The sequence below is a fragment of the Ammospiza nelsoni genome, chromosome 1 (genome assembly GCF_027579445.1).
Source record: "Ammospiza nelsoni isolate bAmmNel1 chromosome 1, bAmmNel1.pri, whole genome shotgun sequence".
Classification (NCBI taxonomy): Eukaryota; Metazoa; Chordata; class Aves; order Passeriformes; family Passerellidae; genus Ammospiza; species Ammospiza nelsoni.
Genome location: NC_080633.1, coordinates 21,014,621 through 21,032,361, shown reverse-complemented (window position 1 = coordinate 21,032,361; position 17,741 = coordinate 21,014,621). Strand labels below are relative to the sequence as shown.

Here is a 17,741-nt window from a genome sequence, read left to right as displayed (position 1 = left end):
CCCTTGTGGCAGGTTTGATGTTGGTTAGTCACTAATGCACTTCTTGTTGTGACAGGATTAGGAGAAAGGTAAAGCAGGCTCAAAACTTTAAAAGGATATAAAGAAAATGTTATTAAAAGTAACTAAAAGAAAGGAAAATAATAAAAACAAACCCCTCAGAATATTTTTCCCCCTACAACCTTTTCTTTCCTATTGACAATGTAAAGAAACGAAACCTAAAATTTCCAGTCAGTTTACCACTTCTAAAATAGTCTTTTTTCAGCTCACTTAGGGAGAGAAGTTCCTCCTGTTAAGGTTATGGACACTTCTCCACAAGAGGAAAGAAAACAATTCTCTTGTAACTCTCTATTTTGTCACGAATAACAGCCACCCAAGGAACCCTATTATTGTAAAATCCTTCCCATTTCCACAAGCTTTCCCACAACTTATCAATAAACTATGTCAACTTATAAAATATTATTTTAAAGATAACTCATTTAAAAGTAAAAATTATCATTATCTATTTCTTTTTAGAAAGAAATATTCATCCCTAAAACCAAAAGTCTTCTTCTCCTAAACACAGAAAACTACTCTTCTCTCTTTCTCTATTCAAACTTCTCATAAAATCACAATTTGAACACTTTAATCTCCCCATATCATACATTATAAGAAAAAAGTCTTTTCTCCAGAACTTACAAAAAAATTTCAACCCCAAAATCTAGATATCTCCTCATTCCCTCCCATCTAAGACTTAACTTCTTCCTCACTAACCTCAATACCTTCATATTATTCCTTTACATACTTATATCTTATTCCTTTCACTCAAAAAAAAATTAAAACACTAAAAATATTAACATCACACCTAAAGCCTACCTAACCCACCAATAATTTTAACAAAAAGCTATAACTAGACTATATCAAAATCAACCTCATAATTCATCTTTAGTTTTCTACACAAACTACAAAAGTCTCTAATCTCAACCACACTAAAAAAAGGACCTGATGACAAAGGGCACTTCACAACCACAACCTGACCCTACTCTGACCAAGACTCCACAACCTCCCCATCTTCTTACCCAACAACTACTAAGACCCAACCCACAACAAAACAAAACCAATAAAAGGAACTGATGAACAACCTGAAATGAAAAAAAGGAACCCAACCCACAACAAAACCATCCAACCCAACATAACCAAAGCAAAAAAGTCAAAACCGAAACCTACGACATCCTCACCAACCAAAAAAAAAAAAAAAGAAAATCCCCGAAGTTTTTAATCTTTAACATGTATATTTCACAAAAACATATCCAACTTCTCAATAATTCAACAAACTATCAATTACATAAAAAATTTTGCATCACTTCTCTAAATTTCCTCCCATTCCAAACTATAACACCCCTTCTTCCTCCCCAGCTTTTATGGCTGAGCATGACATCCTAGAGTGTGGAATATCTCTTTGGTCCACTGGGATCAACTGTCCTGGCTGTATCCTCTCCCACCTTCTGCCCACCTAAGCCTGCTCACTGATGGGGTGGCATGAGAAGCAGAAAATGCCTTCAGGCTGTGCAAAACTGTTCAGTAACAACTAAAACATCCCTGTGTTATCAGCCCTGTTTTGGTCATAAACCCAAAACATATCACCATCTGAGCTGCTGCAAAGAAAATTAACTCCATCCCAGCCAAAACCAGTATAGTATCTAATTTTAATTATCTTCTTACAATAGTAAAATCTTCTAGAAAGCTCTCTCTCCCAAATCATTCAGTAGGGTGAGAATGTTGTTTAAATACTCTAAGATGACTAATGAAATACAAAAATGGTTTTAGCTTTCCATTGCAGGTAACCCACTGCAGCACCCATGCAAATATTAGTAATGTGTAGGTAACTATTGAATACTATCTAAGAAATACAGGTTCCCACAGGAAACATCAAAAAACATCTTGGATGCAAATATAAAAGCATGCATAGTAATCCACTTGATTTCCTTCCACACATACAATTATTCCACACATATTATCTTTCAAATCTGGATATGATTTCATTTAGCACTGAACTTTTCATTTTCCAGTCTGCTATAAAAGTCAAGGGCCACTGTGGCTTCAGGATTTCAATGTATTTTGCCAGGAAGGATGACCTGGAGCTGGAAGTGGATGTGCCACAAGAAGGAAGGGTCTGACCTACCTCTGAGGAATTCAAGCCTTTCTGTTGTGTGTGAATGTCAGCTGGCTTCCTACCCACAGCAAAGATGAGAACATATGTCTATCTAGGACATGTACCCTGCCATTAGTTATTTACCAGATTGAGCTTTTGGTAACTTTTTGCCTTCAAATCACTACAGCCTGAGACTTTGCTGAGTACTTTTGTCTCAGAAGAGAGAAAATCTTTCCCTTTGACTACCTTAGATCAGGATGATGATCAGAATACATGATTCAGGATGAAAGAGGGAGCCAGATCCAGATATAGTCACTGATGTGTGTGCTGCAGATGAGGCACAGAGGCCACGTGGATAAGCTCATCAAGACCTGTGCTGCCCTAAACAGGGGCTATGTGTAGCACATGTATGCACACACATAGACATGTAGGTGTGTATCACACATGTCTGTGTCAAAATGGTTTTGAACTGGTAATATCTCCAGTATAGATATCCAGTGAGTGTAAGGGACAATGAGAAAAAGGCAGTTTTAAGATCAGGAAGGGAGGCTGCAATGCTTCACTTGGAAGTAGTTCTTCTGAAGTCTCATTTTGGTTGGGAGACACCTTGGGAGATCATCTAGAATGACCTCCTCTCTAAAGAAGGGCTGAGTCAGATCAGGTTGCTCAGTATCTTGTCCAGCTCAGTTTTGAGAAGCTCCAAGAATAACCTAAAACAGTTTCTTCTGTCACTTAGAGGAATAGCTCATTCCTCACAAAGCCACTGACATCCAAAGAGGTATCACTTCTCATTTAATTACTTCCCCTTTTCTGCCTATTTGTGCAACACATTTATTCATTTAAGTTACATGCAGCCTTTGTTGCACGTAATCATCATACAATCAGTCTTACATAACCATGCAAAGACTTTGGTGGAAGTTTTATTTTTTTACATTGGGACTGAACTTCACGCAGCATCTCTCTTCTCTGTTTATCTTGAGCCAAAAGAATACCACAAATACCCAAACTTTCAGTGACTGTCTTAGAAATAGCAGTGTTCTGTTAGGGGAGCAGCACTTTTCTGAATCTTCTGACTTGTTCCTTTTAACACTAGATGTTTTCCTGGGCTTTTGGGTTTTGCAAGTAATTAGGGAAAATAAATATCTCCCATACACTACAGCAAGAGATAAAGTTTCCCACATGACAATTCATCAACACAACAATACAGAACATTGCTGATTATGGCTGAAATATTTCCCACCTCCTGTCTCTGGGCCAGGCTGTTCCTGACCTTTTTGTGGTTCTACAGATGTTGAGAGGAATTATGAAGCACTTCCTCTTTACTCCCCTGATGTAGCCCCCAAGAGGACCCAGCACAGCTGAAGTGCCTGGCTGGAATCCTTTCCAATGTTAGCAGGAGTTTCACTGACTTCAAATGAGCTTGTTTTTCATCTCCATTGTTTCCTCTTCTCTTATAACAGTGTCAAAGTATGTTTTTACTTTGCTCTGCCTTTTTCCATACTAATCTCATATTGGTGTTTCCCTGGATGTGCTGTACTTTCCCACCCAGAACTTCCATCAAGGAGGATTTGGATGATTTTTAAATACTTATCAGAGTGTCCAAGTGCATGACAATACAGGGGTACAGCCTGCTGCACAACAGGCTTTATACACATTGTAGGTTTGATACCTTACAGGATCATAGAATCATAGAATTTTTAAGGTTGGAAAAGACCTCTAAGATCATTGAGTCCAACCATTAATCCAGCTCTTCCTAAGCCTACCAATAAATCATGTCTCTAAAGCACCACATCTCCACATTTTTAAACACTTCCAGGGATGGTTATTCCACCATTTCCCTGGGCAGCCTGTTGCAGTGCTTGACCAATCTTTCAGCAAATAAATTTTTCCTGATACCCAGTCTAAACCTCCCCTGGTGCAATTTCAGGCCATTTCCTCTTGTCCTGTCACTTGTCACCTGGGAGAGAGACCAATCCCCACTTCACTAAGCCTTTTTTTCAGGGAGCTGTAGATGGAAGGTGCTCCCTGAGCCTCATGTATGCCCCATCAAAATACCCAGTAAATCCCATGTGTTACAAAAGCCTCTCTATGCAAAACAACGTAGGAATGCTGTTTTCAGTCCATTTGGGACTGTACATTGATGGTGATCTCAAAGAAATAGCATGCTGCTCTGTATCCAGCACAGCAAGAAATCACCAAGGCTGACTGTGCCCTAAAGGCACCTTTTCAGGAAGATAATTTAATTCCAGGCAGGTGCTTGGCTTGTGAAACTCAGCTAGCAGGCAAGGTTTTGCCTTTCCCGCACTGATTCACGAGCAGGATTTGAGTTCTGTTAACAGCAGATAGTGCCATCACTGTCGGTAGAACAAACAAACAAACAAACAAACAAATCGGGTGAAGTTTATTTATTGGGCTTCAGAGAATGTCTCTTAGGGTCCTTAAAGCCCCCGGTCCCCTCCTCGGCAGCCGCGCCCGCTCCCGCTGGCGCCCGGGGGAGGAGTGCTGGGCACGGGGGCGCAGCGCAGATCCCGGCGTCCCAAAGTAGGTCTCTGCTCCTTCTGCAGCCCTCTCTGAGCAGCAGCCCGGGATTTCGAGCAGGGGTTTTCCTTGAGACTTGACTTTCTTCCCCTTATCGTTCTCCTTTCCTCCTCCCAACGAGCGGGACTGGCTAATTTTCTTGGAAGACAAACCACTGACCCAGATGCAACGCTGTCAGAGTCGCAAAGGGGATAAAAGAACAAAAACAAACGCCGCACACAACGGCAACAACAATAAAAGCAGCGCCCCTCGCAGCTATCACCGCTTTATCACCTGCACATGCCTGGAAGAAGGCTCTTTCCTCCGCTAAGGGAAAAAAATCAGCTTAGGAAAGCAAAGTTTGAACAGCGAATTCCTGTTATTTCAAACCGCCCCATGTGACAGGATATTTCCTTATCATTTGGAGCCCAGAGTTTTCCCGATCCACCGGGACGCGCTGCGCTCCCAGCCCGGGGCTCGGCCATGGCTCCGTCCCCGCTCCTGCTGCTGCTGCTGCTCGGCCTGCTGCCCCGGGCTGCTCCGCGGCTGGGTAAGTGCCCCGGGCTGTGCCGAAAAACGAGGGGTCACACGGAGCCGAACCCGCTCTGGGGCTGCGGGGGGCGTGCGGAGGAGCCGCGGGTGCAGGTGAAGCCCACGAACATTTAAAGCCTCTCTGCGGCTGATGGAGGGATGGAGGCGGCCCCCCCTCGGGACCCCTTCCTCGCCCGCACCCAGAGGTGCCCGGCGGGCAGAGCTGCCTGGCAGGGCGGCCTTTTGGGTGCCCGTGGCGCTGGGGACGCCGAACAGGGCTGTCACTGGCGCTGCCTCGGTTTCCCCACCGCTCCGATGAGTCCCTGATTGATTTGACACCATCCCCAGCTTTCCCTCGCAGCCCTGCTCACCACAGAGGTTTGTGGAACTGCCCGGTACTGGGGCTCTGCCTGTCCTCCAGCCCTCTTGGACGGGCCCTGCCTTTCACAGGTGGCTTTCAAGGGGGAAATGTTAGGGTAGCTGAGGTACTGGGATGGATAAAGGTGTGACAACAGGGGGAAGTTGTGTTGCTTGGTGATACCTGAAGTTTGTGCCCAGTTACTCTGAGATTTGCCATGATTTCCAGCTCACAGCTACGTTTCAGTGAAAGTTTTGCACTTGCACTTTCTGGAAACCTTTTAGCATCCTTTGCTCTCTGGGTTGAGATTTAGCAATGCAAATCTTTGTAACACTGCCTTGTAACCTTTCTTTGTGTAACTAGCAGCAATCAGTTTTGGCCATCTGGCAGACAAGAAGAGCCTGTGTAGGGGAAACAGTCACCCTACCTGCATCTGCCTCCTTGCTCTTTCCTCTTTTGCTTCTGTTTCTGGGTCTGTTCTTCTGATGCTCTCCATTAGAGTTTAACAGTGGTAGCACTTCACTGGCTGCTCAAATTACTTCCTTATTTATGCTCATATAATCTGTGATGGTTTGGAAATGCTGCAGAGTGTGAAGTCAGTTTGGCATTCTGGAATCTCTACCATGAAAATGATACTGTCCAGTGAGATTCTGCAGTACTTGGCACAATTCTTAAATACAACTTGGGGCCAGAGATAGATGGGCAAATAGTCACAGTGGGTGATTAAAGAAAAATGAAAGTCTGTGAGAAAAATTCTTTGGGACCTACTTGGGACATTTGAGTTAAAAGATACTAGATCTCCTTGAATGGCTGCTTGTGCACTGGTAGTGGTGAAGTTGTTTCCTAAGCCTGGCAGGTTCTTATGCATTTTAAAGACCTTCCTTCCAGGGGTAAGTTTCAAAATACGACTTACTGTTAGAAATAGGTTTAATTCAAAGTACTAACATTGTGATACTCATGAGCACACTGTGGTGGACCCTAAACTCTTCCACCCACAGTTCATCTGTGGTGAAGAACAGCACCTGTTACAGAGCTCTGTAACAAATGTTGCTGCAGAGCAGTGAAACACAGCTAATGGTGCTATGTGTGATTCTGCTCAGCCCATTTCCCAGATACAGCTCATCATGTTGGCAAGAGTTGTGTCAAGTGTTTACAGAGAGGACTTGGCAGGGCAGAGGAAGTGCTGCACAAATACCTGGCCTGTTTCTTCTAGACAATCTAATTACTCACACAGATACTGTTATATGGGAATCCCCTTTGGTGAGCAGGATGGCAGAATAAACAGAAATAAAGTTGCAAACTTGAGCAATACAACACTAAGTTACGAGTCTGCTCAATGGCCATGGATTAGAGAGGAGCAACATTGGGGGAAAGGAAATCCCGCAATTACAGCCTCAGCCACAGTTGCTCCAGCATCCTGCTCCCTCTTGTTCTGTTCTCCTGTTTTGGTGTCAGCTCATTTTCATTGCCTCCTTGGCTGAGCTGGCCTTTTAGCTGCTTGCATATGCACTGCTGCCTGCATTGGGAATATGCCCTTGTGTAAGCAGTGAGTTGGGTTTACACACTTCTAATGCTTTGTAAAGGCACCATTGGAATAGTAGAGAGCCTCAGTTTTGTGCCCCTCTCCATCCCCACTGGCCGGACTGCTTTGTTCAGCTTTTAAACTTCATTTTTGAAGCCAAAACTCTGTACCTTCTCATGCTTGGATGCAATAATCGAGGATTTTGACTTAGGGATACTTTTTTCATGTGAAACAGCACCTTCTCTTTAACACCACAAGAACCAGAAAATAAGGGCTGTTATTTTAGGCTACAGATACAATTTTAGCAGTTTGAAAAATCAGGTAGTGTTTTCTATACATGTGAAATTGTTTGACATCTCTTTTATCCAGAAACTTTGAACAAGATTTCAGGAAAAGGAGAGTTGCAAGCACTGCATATATCAGTTTACAATAACATTGTGCTAAATGCTAGTAGAAAAGCAGAATAAAAAGAAGTTGTCACCAGGAGTGATAATTATACATTTCCTTGTATTGTCTGTGAGTAAAACAGTTTGGCAAAAGACAACAATTTCTGCCTCCAGTGCTCATCAGTTTTACATTATTTCCCAGTGAGTTGGAAGCCAAAGGACAAGAGAAGGAAGCTGAACTATAGATGAAATACGTCTAGGTCAGCTCTTTCTCTGAGAGAGAGGTTATTTGTTCCCAGATTGTTCTTCTGCAGAATGATCATTTCCACATTAGAGCCTCAACAGAAAAGGGAAGACTCTCTGTGGTTAACCTGTTTTCTCCTTAACTATTTCTCCATTATAGAATTTATTTAGTTTGGCAATCATACACTAAAATAAATAGCATTTAAATCAGCTTCCATCCCCAGAGTCACATAAATTAATATTTCTCCTTCCTATCTCATAGCCAGTTAAAATATAGCTTTAAAATGTTGTGCATCCTGTTACCTTATATGAAAGAGCATGATAAAGTTACTGTGCCAAAAGGTATCTCAGGTGGATCAGAGAGGAGAAATTTTCAGTCTTTCAGCAAGACTGGCTCAGAAATGTTACACTCATAGCACATCCACATGCAAAAGATGCTAAAACCTTTCAAGTGGTTACAATTTTGAAACCAACCTTGAATACGTGAAAATGCATGCTGTGAAGCACTGTTTACTGAGAGGGAGAAATACCCTGGGAAGCTATGAAGAGCTTTGCATATTTTCATAAGTCATCAAGAGGCATAACTGGTGATGGCAAATCTATTGCTGTTGGTATTTCAGTCATAATGGAGAGATGCAAGAAAGAAGTCACTGATGACTGAATTAAAAAATAAATATGTTCTACAAGAAGCTTGACTATAAAGCTTAAAAACATGTCCTTCTCCTCAGTTAATACCTTAAAGATTTTAGCAGGGCTTTTGGGAGCAGAGCTCCCCACTGTGAGGAAACAGAGCCTGAAGAACTCGGTGGCTGTTGTCGTCTCCCTAAGCCTGGGAGCCAGTGCTGCTGGAGAGCTCAGTGTCAGGATCTGCTCTCTACAGTGTCCATGTATCCTCATTTCAGTAATTCCCTGGGTGCAGCTTGGATTAACACCGTGAGTGTGTTTTCTCTCTTCAGTTTAACCCATGCTTTAAACCTGCAGGAGACACTTGGTCTACACCTCTGCTGCCTTGTGCTTTTGTGTGTAGGTGCTTTCACTGACACAAACCAGTTGAAATGTCCTCACATCTGAGCTAGTTGCACCATACAGCCACTTCAACAGGTGTAAGTGTAGTCCACACCTTCTTTTGCTGAACAGATAATGAGATTTGCACATCAAGAGAGGTGTCCAGATTCATATTTCATTTAGATAGCAGATAAGGATATCTCAAACCAAATCATTGCAGTGTTTGTTTTTTTTTCACAGATACTAGCATCTTCTTAATATATAATGAAGATCACAAGCGCTGTGTACTGGCTCAAAGTTCTAATTCAGTGACTACTGCTCCTTGTGTTCAAGAAAATGAGGCACAAAAATTCAGGTGGGTCTCAGATCACCAGCTCATGAGCATAGCATTCAAATTGTGCTTGGGAGTGCCTTCGAAGAAAGACTGGGTTCCCATCACCCTGTACCCTTGTGACAAGGCTAGTGAACTTCAGCGATGGGAATGCAGAAATGAGACTCTCTTTGCAATCCAAGGGGAAGATTTGTTTTTCAACTATGGAAACAAACAGGAAAGGAATATTATGCTGTACAAGGGATCTGGTTTGTGGAGTAGGTGGAAGGTCTACGGAACCACAGACGATCTGTGTTCTCGAGGCTATGAAGGTAAAGTTCTGTAAATTAATTTCTGTATTTCAAACTCGTTTTTATGTGTAGATAATTAAAACATTTTATATGTGGAGAGGAATTTTCTTAATCTTATTAATGATCAGTGAGTGTGAATTCAGGTGAAATAAGCAATACTTGAGTGGGTGTGCCTTTCATTTTTTGAGTACTTCAGTTTGGTTTTTGTCAAATTAGCCAAAGTGCTGATAGATGATTAACCATGCATGGTAGTGATTCATTTGGAGAGAACAAAAAATTCTATGGTTATTCAAAACATGTATAACTATTACACAGCAGTTGATGATAACTTTTACTATTTACTATATGTGTACAGAAAGACATAGTGTGAGTGTTTAGTCTGTTGGTTATATTTTTTCTTTAGGATGTAAATATTAACTGACAGTAAGATATTATTTCACTCTTGATATGTTAATTTCCAGTATTGCAGATGTTTTCCTAGGTGTTTGAAGGGAGTCTCAGAGTTGATGCTAAAATGTTAGACAAAGAAATGAGATATTTTAAATTGTTAAATTTGAATAAGATATTTTAAATAGTTAAATTTTAAAAAGTTACGTATAATGCCTCTCTATATATATGTTCATCTCCATATATATATTCATGATAAGTATCTGGAAATATATTTGACTTCCCATTTAGTATTTTATGATAAGCAGAAATGGTCACAGAGGGAGGTATGGGTGCAGTTTCTGTGGTTTACACTTTGACTGATTACAGTACTAGTCCTTGGCCAGAAGCCAGAGCCGAAGAACCCTAGCAAAGCAAATTATGTGAAAGAAGGCAGGGAGGAGATGTAATGATATCCTGCTATTCCTTCCTCCTCTGTTTTCTAGCAGCTCTGTGAGACAGTGACCCTGGTATGTCACCTGTCCAAAAATCCTTGTCAGGTCCAGTTCCCCTGTATGTCCTTCCATCAATGAATGTACATGACAAGTGCACACACAGAAAGCTGCTTTAGTTACTCTCATAAATTGCATTGAGTCAGGTTTCTGATAAAAGAAAAAGTATTTTTACATGCAAATATAAAATTTATTTGGGCATAATATATTGGAGTCACTCCATGGCATGGACCTTTCAAGTTTACATGGACATGCTCTTTCATGTCCAAAATGATCAGTAGTTGCCTGGGTTATTGACAGAACATTCAACAGTCTTTTGCACTTTAAAAAATGGCATAAGTGTGTGTGTTTTGTACTTTTGATTGTTATGCATGGGAAATTTAGCATAGGAATGTACTTGTCTTAGCTCAGTTGTGGTCTGTTGTCTCCCTTAGCAACAAAAATTTATCTCACTATGAACATGGGTATCAGCTTTGGCCTGGAGTAAAATGAGCAATGTTTCAGTTCTAGTACAGTTGTATACTGAGCTAGCAAGCTTTCCTTGCTACAATATTTTAATAGGATCATAAAGACTAACTCCTATATATCTCATGCTTATTAATTTTTATGCATTTTTGAATTGTTGTGTCTCCTTAGATACCTACACTGTGAAAGGAAATGACAATGGAGCCCCTTGTGTGTTTCCTTTTAAGTTTGGTGGTAAATGGTATGCTGACTGCACAAATGCTGGCAGATCAGATGGCTGGTTCTGGTGTGGAACCACCTCGGACTATGATGTTGACAGGAAGTATGGATTTTGCCCAATGAAATGTAAGATTTTACATTCACGGTTCTGCTGTGCTCTTACTCAGCTGCCTGGAAATATGCCCATAATAACATGTGCCTTACGGTTTGAAATGTCTCTGTTTAGCCTGCTTTCCTTTTAAGATCAACATAAATATCCAAATATAGAACCCAGCATAAAAAACATTGCCCAATTATTTTTGGGTGAAAGTATTTTAATCGTATTCTGGAATCTCTATGTACACAATTTACTTAAATAGAAAGTAAATTAGATGCTTACAGTAGCATAAGTAGTATATATAAAAGGTCAAAAAGTAGAAATCTATGAAGTGGAACTGAAAGCAAGAATACAATTTAATTGAAAATTAAAATTATTTTCGAGAATGAGTTGCCTTTTAGACATGGAGGAACTTCCTTGAACTCTTTAGTACATCCCAGTGTTTCCCAAATCTGTGTACTGTATTTTATTTCTGTCTTTTAACTCAATTAGAAGTATTTGTATTCTAATTTCCCTGGTTTGCATATACTTGGTGTTTAAAATGCAGTATTATCAAAGTGCAGAACTTTATTTAGAAATGTTGATCTTACTTTAAGTAAATGGGAGTAATTTATGCCTGCATGCATTTGAATTCTTTTAAATTTTAATGAATTTTCTCTGGACCTCTGTAAAATATGTACTAAACATTTTGTCTGCAAGCTGCTTCTTCTGTCATGCTGAGAAGGGTAGCACTTTCCCCTCCTTTCTTCTTTATTATTGTGTTTTGCTGTAAAGCTCCAGCTGACTGCAAGCAGAGATAAGGAGAAAAATATGCCTTTCCTTTGATGTGAAGAAAACTGTTTGGGTTGATCTTAACTGATTTGATGACAAAATACTGGTGTCCTTTCCTGATTTCCATGAATGTTGCATTCAGTATTTCAGAAAATAAAAACTGCACCTTTTTTTTCTTCAATGTCAATATCATTTTCAGGACAATAAAAACATGCTGGGAATATCAATCCCATTAATAAAGCACATGCAAAGCTGACTTAAGAATACTCCCTGCTTAGTATTATTTGAGTACAACAAATAGGAGGCATCATTAAAATTTTGTTTAATTCTTTGGCATAATTCAAGGAAATCCATTCAGATGGCAGTGATTGTTTTTGGAAAAAGCTGCTTTATGCTGACTGCCTGCATGTTTCCTTCCTGATTCTTCAGTACTAGCTATGAAATATTCAGGTTTGGGTCATATATTTTCATGAGAGACAGGCCATAGTAGCAGAAGTTTTAGTCATCCCTATGAAAGAGAAATGAATGAGATATGAGAGTGTGATAAGGTTATAAACTTCAGCAACACCTTTAAAAATAGGATGTTTAAGTTTGTGTGTGTTAAAGTTTATTTACTAAGAATAAAGTGTTGTTTCCTAAACTGTCTTCCTAAATGGACCAAGGGTGCCAACATGAAAATATGTGATGCAAACTCTTGCAGCTGCTCTTACTGGGACCAGGACCTTCAGGGAAATGTCTGCGGCTGACCCAGTCACTTCTCACTGTGACCAAAACCACCTCAGGTGTTCCCCAAAATGAAGAGGGCATGAGGCTGTGTCTGTGACAATTATAATCAATAGAGGTGGAGAAATTTTATCAGTGGAGGTGCCATAATTGTGATCGTGACCCTTTATTTGGTGATTTAGAAAGAGATGCTGGGACAGTAACAGCAGAAGTTTAACCCCAGCTAAAGGAATGGAGCAGGAATAGAGCAAACAATTTTTAGTAGGCTAGGAAATTCTGCTTCTTTATAGGTTACACCATCTCTTTTTGAACTGTATGCTGTTCTTGAAAGAAGGTGTTGGGAAGAAAAGTTGCACAGTGTAAGCCCATCAGGAGAGTGACTCAACGTGTACCTATAGCTCTATTCCAGTGGGAAAAGGTCCATTGAGGCCTCTCTTGATGGATGAAGGATTCAGAAACTCTTCTGAAGGGTTTTTTATGCATTAAGCAATGCATAAAAATGCAAGAGACTAGGACAGGAACAAAACCTGCAGAAAAGAAATTCATGCTGAATTGATCTGTTTAGGGATAGAGTTCAGATTTTTATTAATTTTCTACTTATGTACTGAGGACAGATGTGATTTAACATTAATTTAGCTTTTTTTACATTTTAGGCACTAAAATATATTATTCCAGGAAAATGTTTTATCTTGTTTCTCTGGGGGAACTAAGCTTTAAACAATAGCCTACAAATTTCCAAAATCCTGCTCTGCAATCCTGCATTTGAACTCTCAAAACTCAGGCATCTTAAAAGCAAATATTCCAAGACTTAGAAATGAGTTTGATTTTTATGAAAGGCCAAAAATCTATAAGACAGCAACATATGGAAGTCAGCTATAAATTATGAGACAGGGGAACTGAGGTGGAAGGTTGGATAAATGCCCAAGACTTGTTTACCTCTTCTCTGTAATAATTACACAAGATTTATAAACCCCTTACTCTCAAGTCAGAGCCAGTTTTCTTTACTGAATTATAGATTTTACTATTTTTACAATATTAATTTCATCCCAGGCTTGTGCACAGGGATTTATGGTCTTTTAGAACACAGTGTAGCAAAGAAGTTTTGATTCTGACAGTTATAAAATATTTTGGACAGAAGTTGATTTGTGGATAATGATAATCACATGAAAGTTACCATTTTTAATGAAATGCCATTATTACAGTAGGTTATATTTTTTTTCTTTTAAAAATAAAGATAATGTGAAAAGAATCACTTTATATTACCTATAGACAATCAGATTTAATACAGGAAAAAGTGGAACTGGTTAAGTGACCTCCTGGTATTTAACATGTATCATGCTTTGTTTTGAGTTTTGTTTATTGTCCCATTTCCCTCTACTTGCAGACTGAAGTATTCTGAGCACTCTGAATTTAGATAAGACCTCTTTCTCTCAGTTCTTCAGATTGCAACTTGAGAAGCTGATAAAGGCTTCAGGAATTCAGGTTTTTTTCCTTGTTGGCAGACATGCACTGATCTCTGCTGTGTTCTGCTTGAGTCATGCAACTTTATTCCCTTTATGTGATATTTAGCTCAGTGCTGGGACTCACGTAGGTTCCAATTTTGGCAGATCGAGATCACACTGTTTTCTGTTGCTTGTTTGTGGAGAAACAATTGAGATGAGGTGGGAGAGACCGCAGCAGTGTAAGGAGTGTGGTACCTTCTGGGGCAGCTTCTCCTGTTGGGTGCTTTTGGGTGATGCTCTCACTGGCACTGCCTGAAAGTGCCAATTCAGGTATTCAAGGAGCTCATTCAGGCTGTGTGGCAGAGGAGAAAGTCATGCCATGCCAGACACATGCTTATGGAATCAGGAATTGCAGGGGAATGTGAGATGGATACTGATGATGTCAGCTTTGCATTCAGCACTTGGGTCTGATTACCACAATCACAGTAAGAAAAATCTATAGCCACTTTACATAGTGACCCAAATTGGTAAAATTTGGGGTTTATCTCAGAAAAAAGGTCAGCTTGATATACACCTTAGCTAGCACCAGCCTGAAAGTTTTTAGTCTTTTCCCCCACATTCACAAATCAACTCTTTTAGCATGTTTTTATCCACCTAAACAGCAGATTCTTTTCTACCAGAGAAAACATTGACCTTGTTTCATACCCTATCTACTGTCCTGGATCCACTATGACATTAGAGAACCTCAGGATTTCTTTCAAACCATTTGTCTATAGCAGTGTTCGGGCATTTTTTGTCTTTTGCTATGCAATTTTTTTTGGGTATATTTTATCTGGCTCTGCCTTTATGATGAGTTACAGCATTTTTGTTTCTCCCTGTAGTTACTAGTAATGATTTGTGGAACACAGACCCTTTAACAAATGTCCAGTACCAGATAAACTCTGAGACAGCTCTGAAGTGGCATCAGGCAAGAAAAAGCTGTCAGCAGCAGAAGGCAGAGTTATTGAGCATCACAGAGTTACATGAACAAACATACCTGACAGGTAGGTTAATATTATCCATTTTTTCCTTAAAAAAGTGTATTACTGCAACAGTGACACTAATATGGCATGTTCCATCTTGAAGATTATATTTGTTCAATTCTGGTAATTAGTAAATTGAAATAATTATATTGAGTGATTCATCTGGAAATATAGGAGAGATAATATTTACTTTACCATTATTAAATATTGCCATAAAATAATAGTGGCATAAAAAATTACAACAATTAAATAATGTCGGCTACAAAGAACGAATGTTGGAATGTAGAAAAATGCAAAGCAGTTCGTAAACTGAAGATGTAGATACCAAGATTGCATGCTTCTTTCTTTCTTCTTGTAGTGTATATTAGTCAGCAGTTTTGCCTATTTCACTAAAGCTATTGCATCTTCAGTATATCCTAATATATGAAAAGAAAAAGAAATAATAAACAAAAGGACTCATAAATATTCTCTTTTAGTTTTAATCTTCACACTTCTCCTATGAGAAAAATCTTAAATTTTAAATTTTAAATTATACTTGAATATATTTACATTCTACATTGAGAAAATCCTCTTTATTACCTTCTCAGCCTGTGTACAAACATGAAATAGTTCACTGATTCATCTAGTAAATAGATTAGAAAATATTTTGAATATGGTACATCAGTTGAAATATAAAATATTTTATACCATAACCTATATGTTGTGCTCTCTAAATTTCTAGAATAAGAGGATTAGAGAATGGTTTGGGTAGAAAGGTGAACATCTAAAGATCATCTAGTCCAACCTCTCTGCCGTGGTATGGGACATCATGGATTCCACTAGGTTGCTCAAAGTCCCATGTAACCTGACCCTGAACACTTTCAATGATGAGGATTACAATTTCTCAGGGCAACCTGTTCCATCAACTTTATAAAAATGCCTTCATTATATCCAATCTAAATCTGCCCTCTTTAACTTTTAAACTATTACCCCTTGTCCTGCCACTACAAGCCCGGGTAAAAAGTCTTCCTCCAAATTTATAGAAGTCCTTTGCATTTATTGAAAAGCCATGATAAGGTCTCTGCAGAACCTTCTCCTCTGCAGGCTGAACAACCCCAGCTCTCTCAGCCTTTCTTCACAGGAGGGGTGTTTCAGCCCTCTGATGAATTTTCCTGCCTCCTCTGGACTGGCTCCATGCCTTTCTTGTGCTGGGGACCCCACAGCTGAGCACAGCACTCCGAGTGGATCCCCAGAGAAGGGTGAGGGTCAGAATCCCTTCCCTGCCCTGCTGCCCACGCTGCTTTGGAGGCAGCCCAGGACACCTTTGGCTTTCTGGGCTGTGAGTGCACATGGCCTGGTCATGTCCAGCTTTTCATCCATGAAGTCCTTCTCTGCCATGCTGCTCTCAGTCCATTCATCCCCTAGTCCATACTGATATTGTGAATTTCCATGACCCAGGGACAAGACCTGGTGCTTGGTCTTGTTGAACTTCAATGGGCCCACTCCTCCGGCCTGTCAGAGGCCTCTGGCTGCCATTGCTTCCCTCCATGAGCCAAAGACACCTCTCAGCTGGCTGTCATCTGCCAACTTGCTGAGGGTACACCTAGTCCCACTGCTATGTGAGTGACGTAGATATTGATAATATTGGTCCCAATACAGACCTCAGAGGGACTCCACTTGTTACTGGTTTCCATTTGGATTCTAAGCCATTGGCTGTAGCTCTTTAGATGCAGACATGCAGCCAATTCATTATCCATCTAATAGTCCTTCAATCAAATCCATATTTCTCCAGTTTAGAGGATGAGAAATGCATTTTTAATGCTATGAACAATTTGTTCTGTCTAAACTTCCATTTTCAATTTAAAGATTTGGTCAAAACATGGATTGTTTTTTAAATGACTGAGAAAATTACTGTTGAAATTAGTGTTCAAGGGAGCAAACTGGTGCTGGCATAGTTAGTTATTAGTTGATGTGTTTTAATTGCAAACTGATAGATATGGCTGCTAAATTTATGTGAAGATCAGTTTTTCATTATACAGATACCCTGGCAGTACTAGGATTTCCTGTCATGCTCAGTTCTCAGTTCTCCCAACCACAAATTGTTTGTCCAGGAGAAGTAATAGAGCATGTTAATGTGTTGATGCAAAACCAGGTCTGAGATTCCAATTCTTTCCAGTCAACTACCTCTCCTTTTAAGTTTGCCATGCTTCAAGTGCTGCCCATCGCTGTGGTGTCAAAGGCAGCTACAAATTGCAACATCTTGGAAAGATGCCATCAGTAGAAGCAGAAACAAATGATACACATTGCACAATGATTTTCTGTGAACTATGCAGAAACACACTTAAATTTAAAAAATCAGCAGGCATCCAGCTGCTCTTCGCAGCCTTATACTGAGGGCAGAGATAGACAATTGATTAGTACTGATTATGAATAATGTTCAGCAGGGCCATACATAAGCATGATATTTCTAAGTGCTTTTCAGAGCTAGAGGAATAAATTTGAACTGATTCTTTTCAAAACCTTAACATTGGCTAACTGACTTAACATTGTCAAAAGAACTGAAATTGATCAGTCTGAAAAACACACAAGATACGCTGTTAAAAAGATGGTGCTGGCAATGATTGCATTTTAATGTATTTTGATAAATGACAACAGGTTTTTAGACTGTGAAACTCAAACCTGTTGATTTTATGGAAGAGAAAATACACACTGGGAAACTTTATTTTCGTTTTAGAAAACTGATTTTTGGTTTTGTGACCTTTCCTGCAACTTTATTCATTTAATATTTTATAGTTCCAAAAAACACGAGTTTCATGTTTTTTATCAATGGTAGC

The 17,741-nt window shown here is 39.8% G+C and overlaps 1 protein-coding gene across 1 annotated transcript in view; it reads left to right on the top strand.

The window, feature by feature from the left end:
• The first annotated feature begins 5,669 nt into the window (after nt 1-5,669).
• Nucleotides 5,670-17,741, top strand: part of LOC132076938 (macrophage mannose receptor 1-like) — a 52,247-nt gene continuing 40,175 nt past the window's right edge. The window contains exons 1-4 of the mRNA XM_059478738.1: nt 5,670-5,679; nt 8,931-9,332; nt 10,826-10,999; nt 14,788-14,949. Coding sequence (XP_059334721.1) covers nt 5,670-5,679; nt 8,931-9,332; nt 10,826-10,999; nt 14,788-14,949 — 748 coding nt within the window. The remainder of the gene's footprint in view (nt 5,680-8,930; nt 9,333-10,825; nt 11,000-14,787; nt 14,950-17,741) is intronic.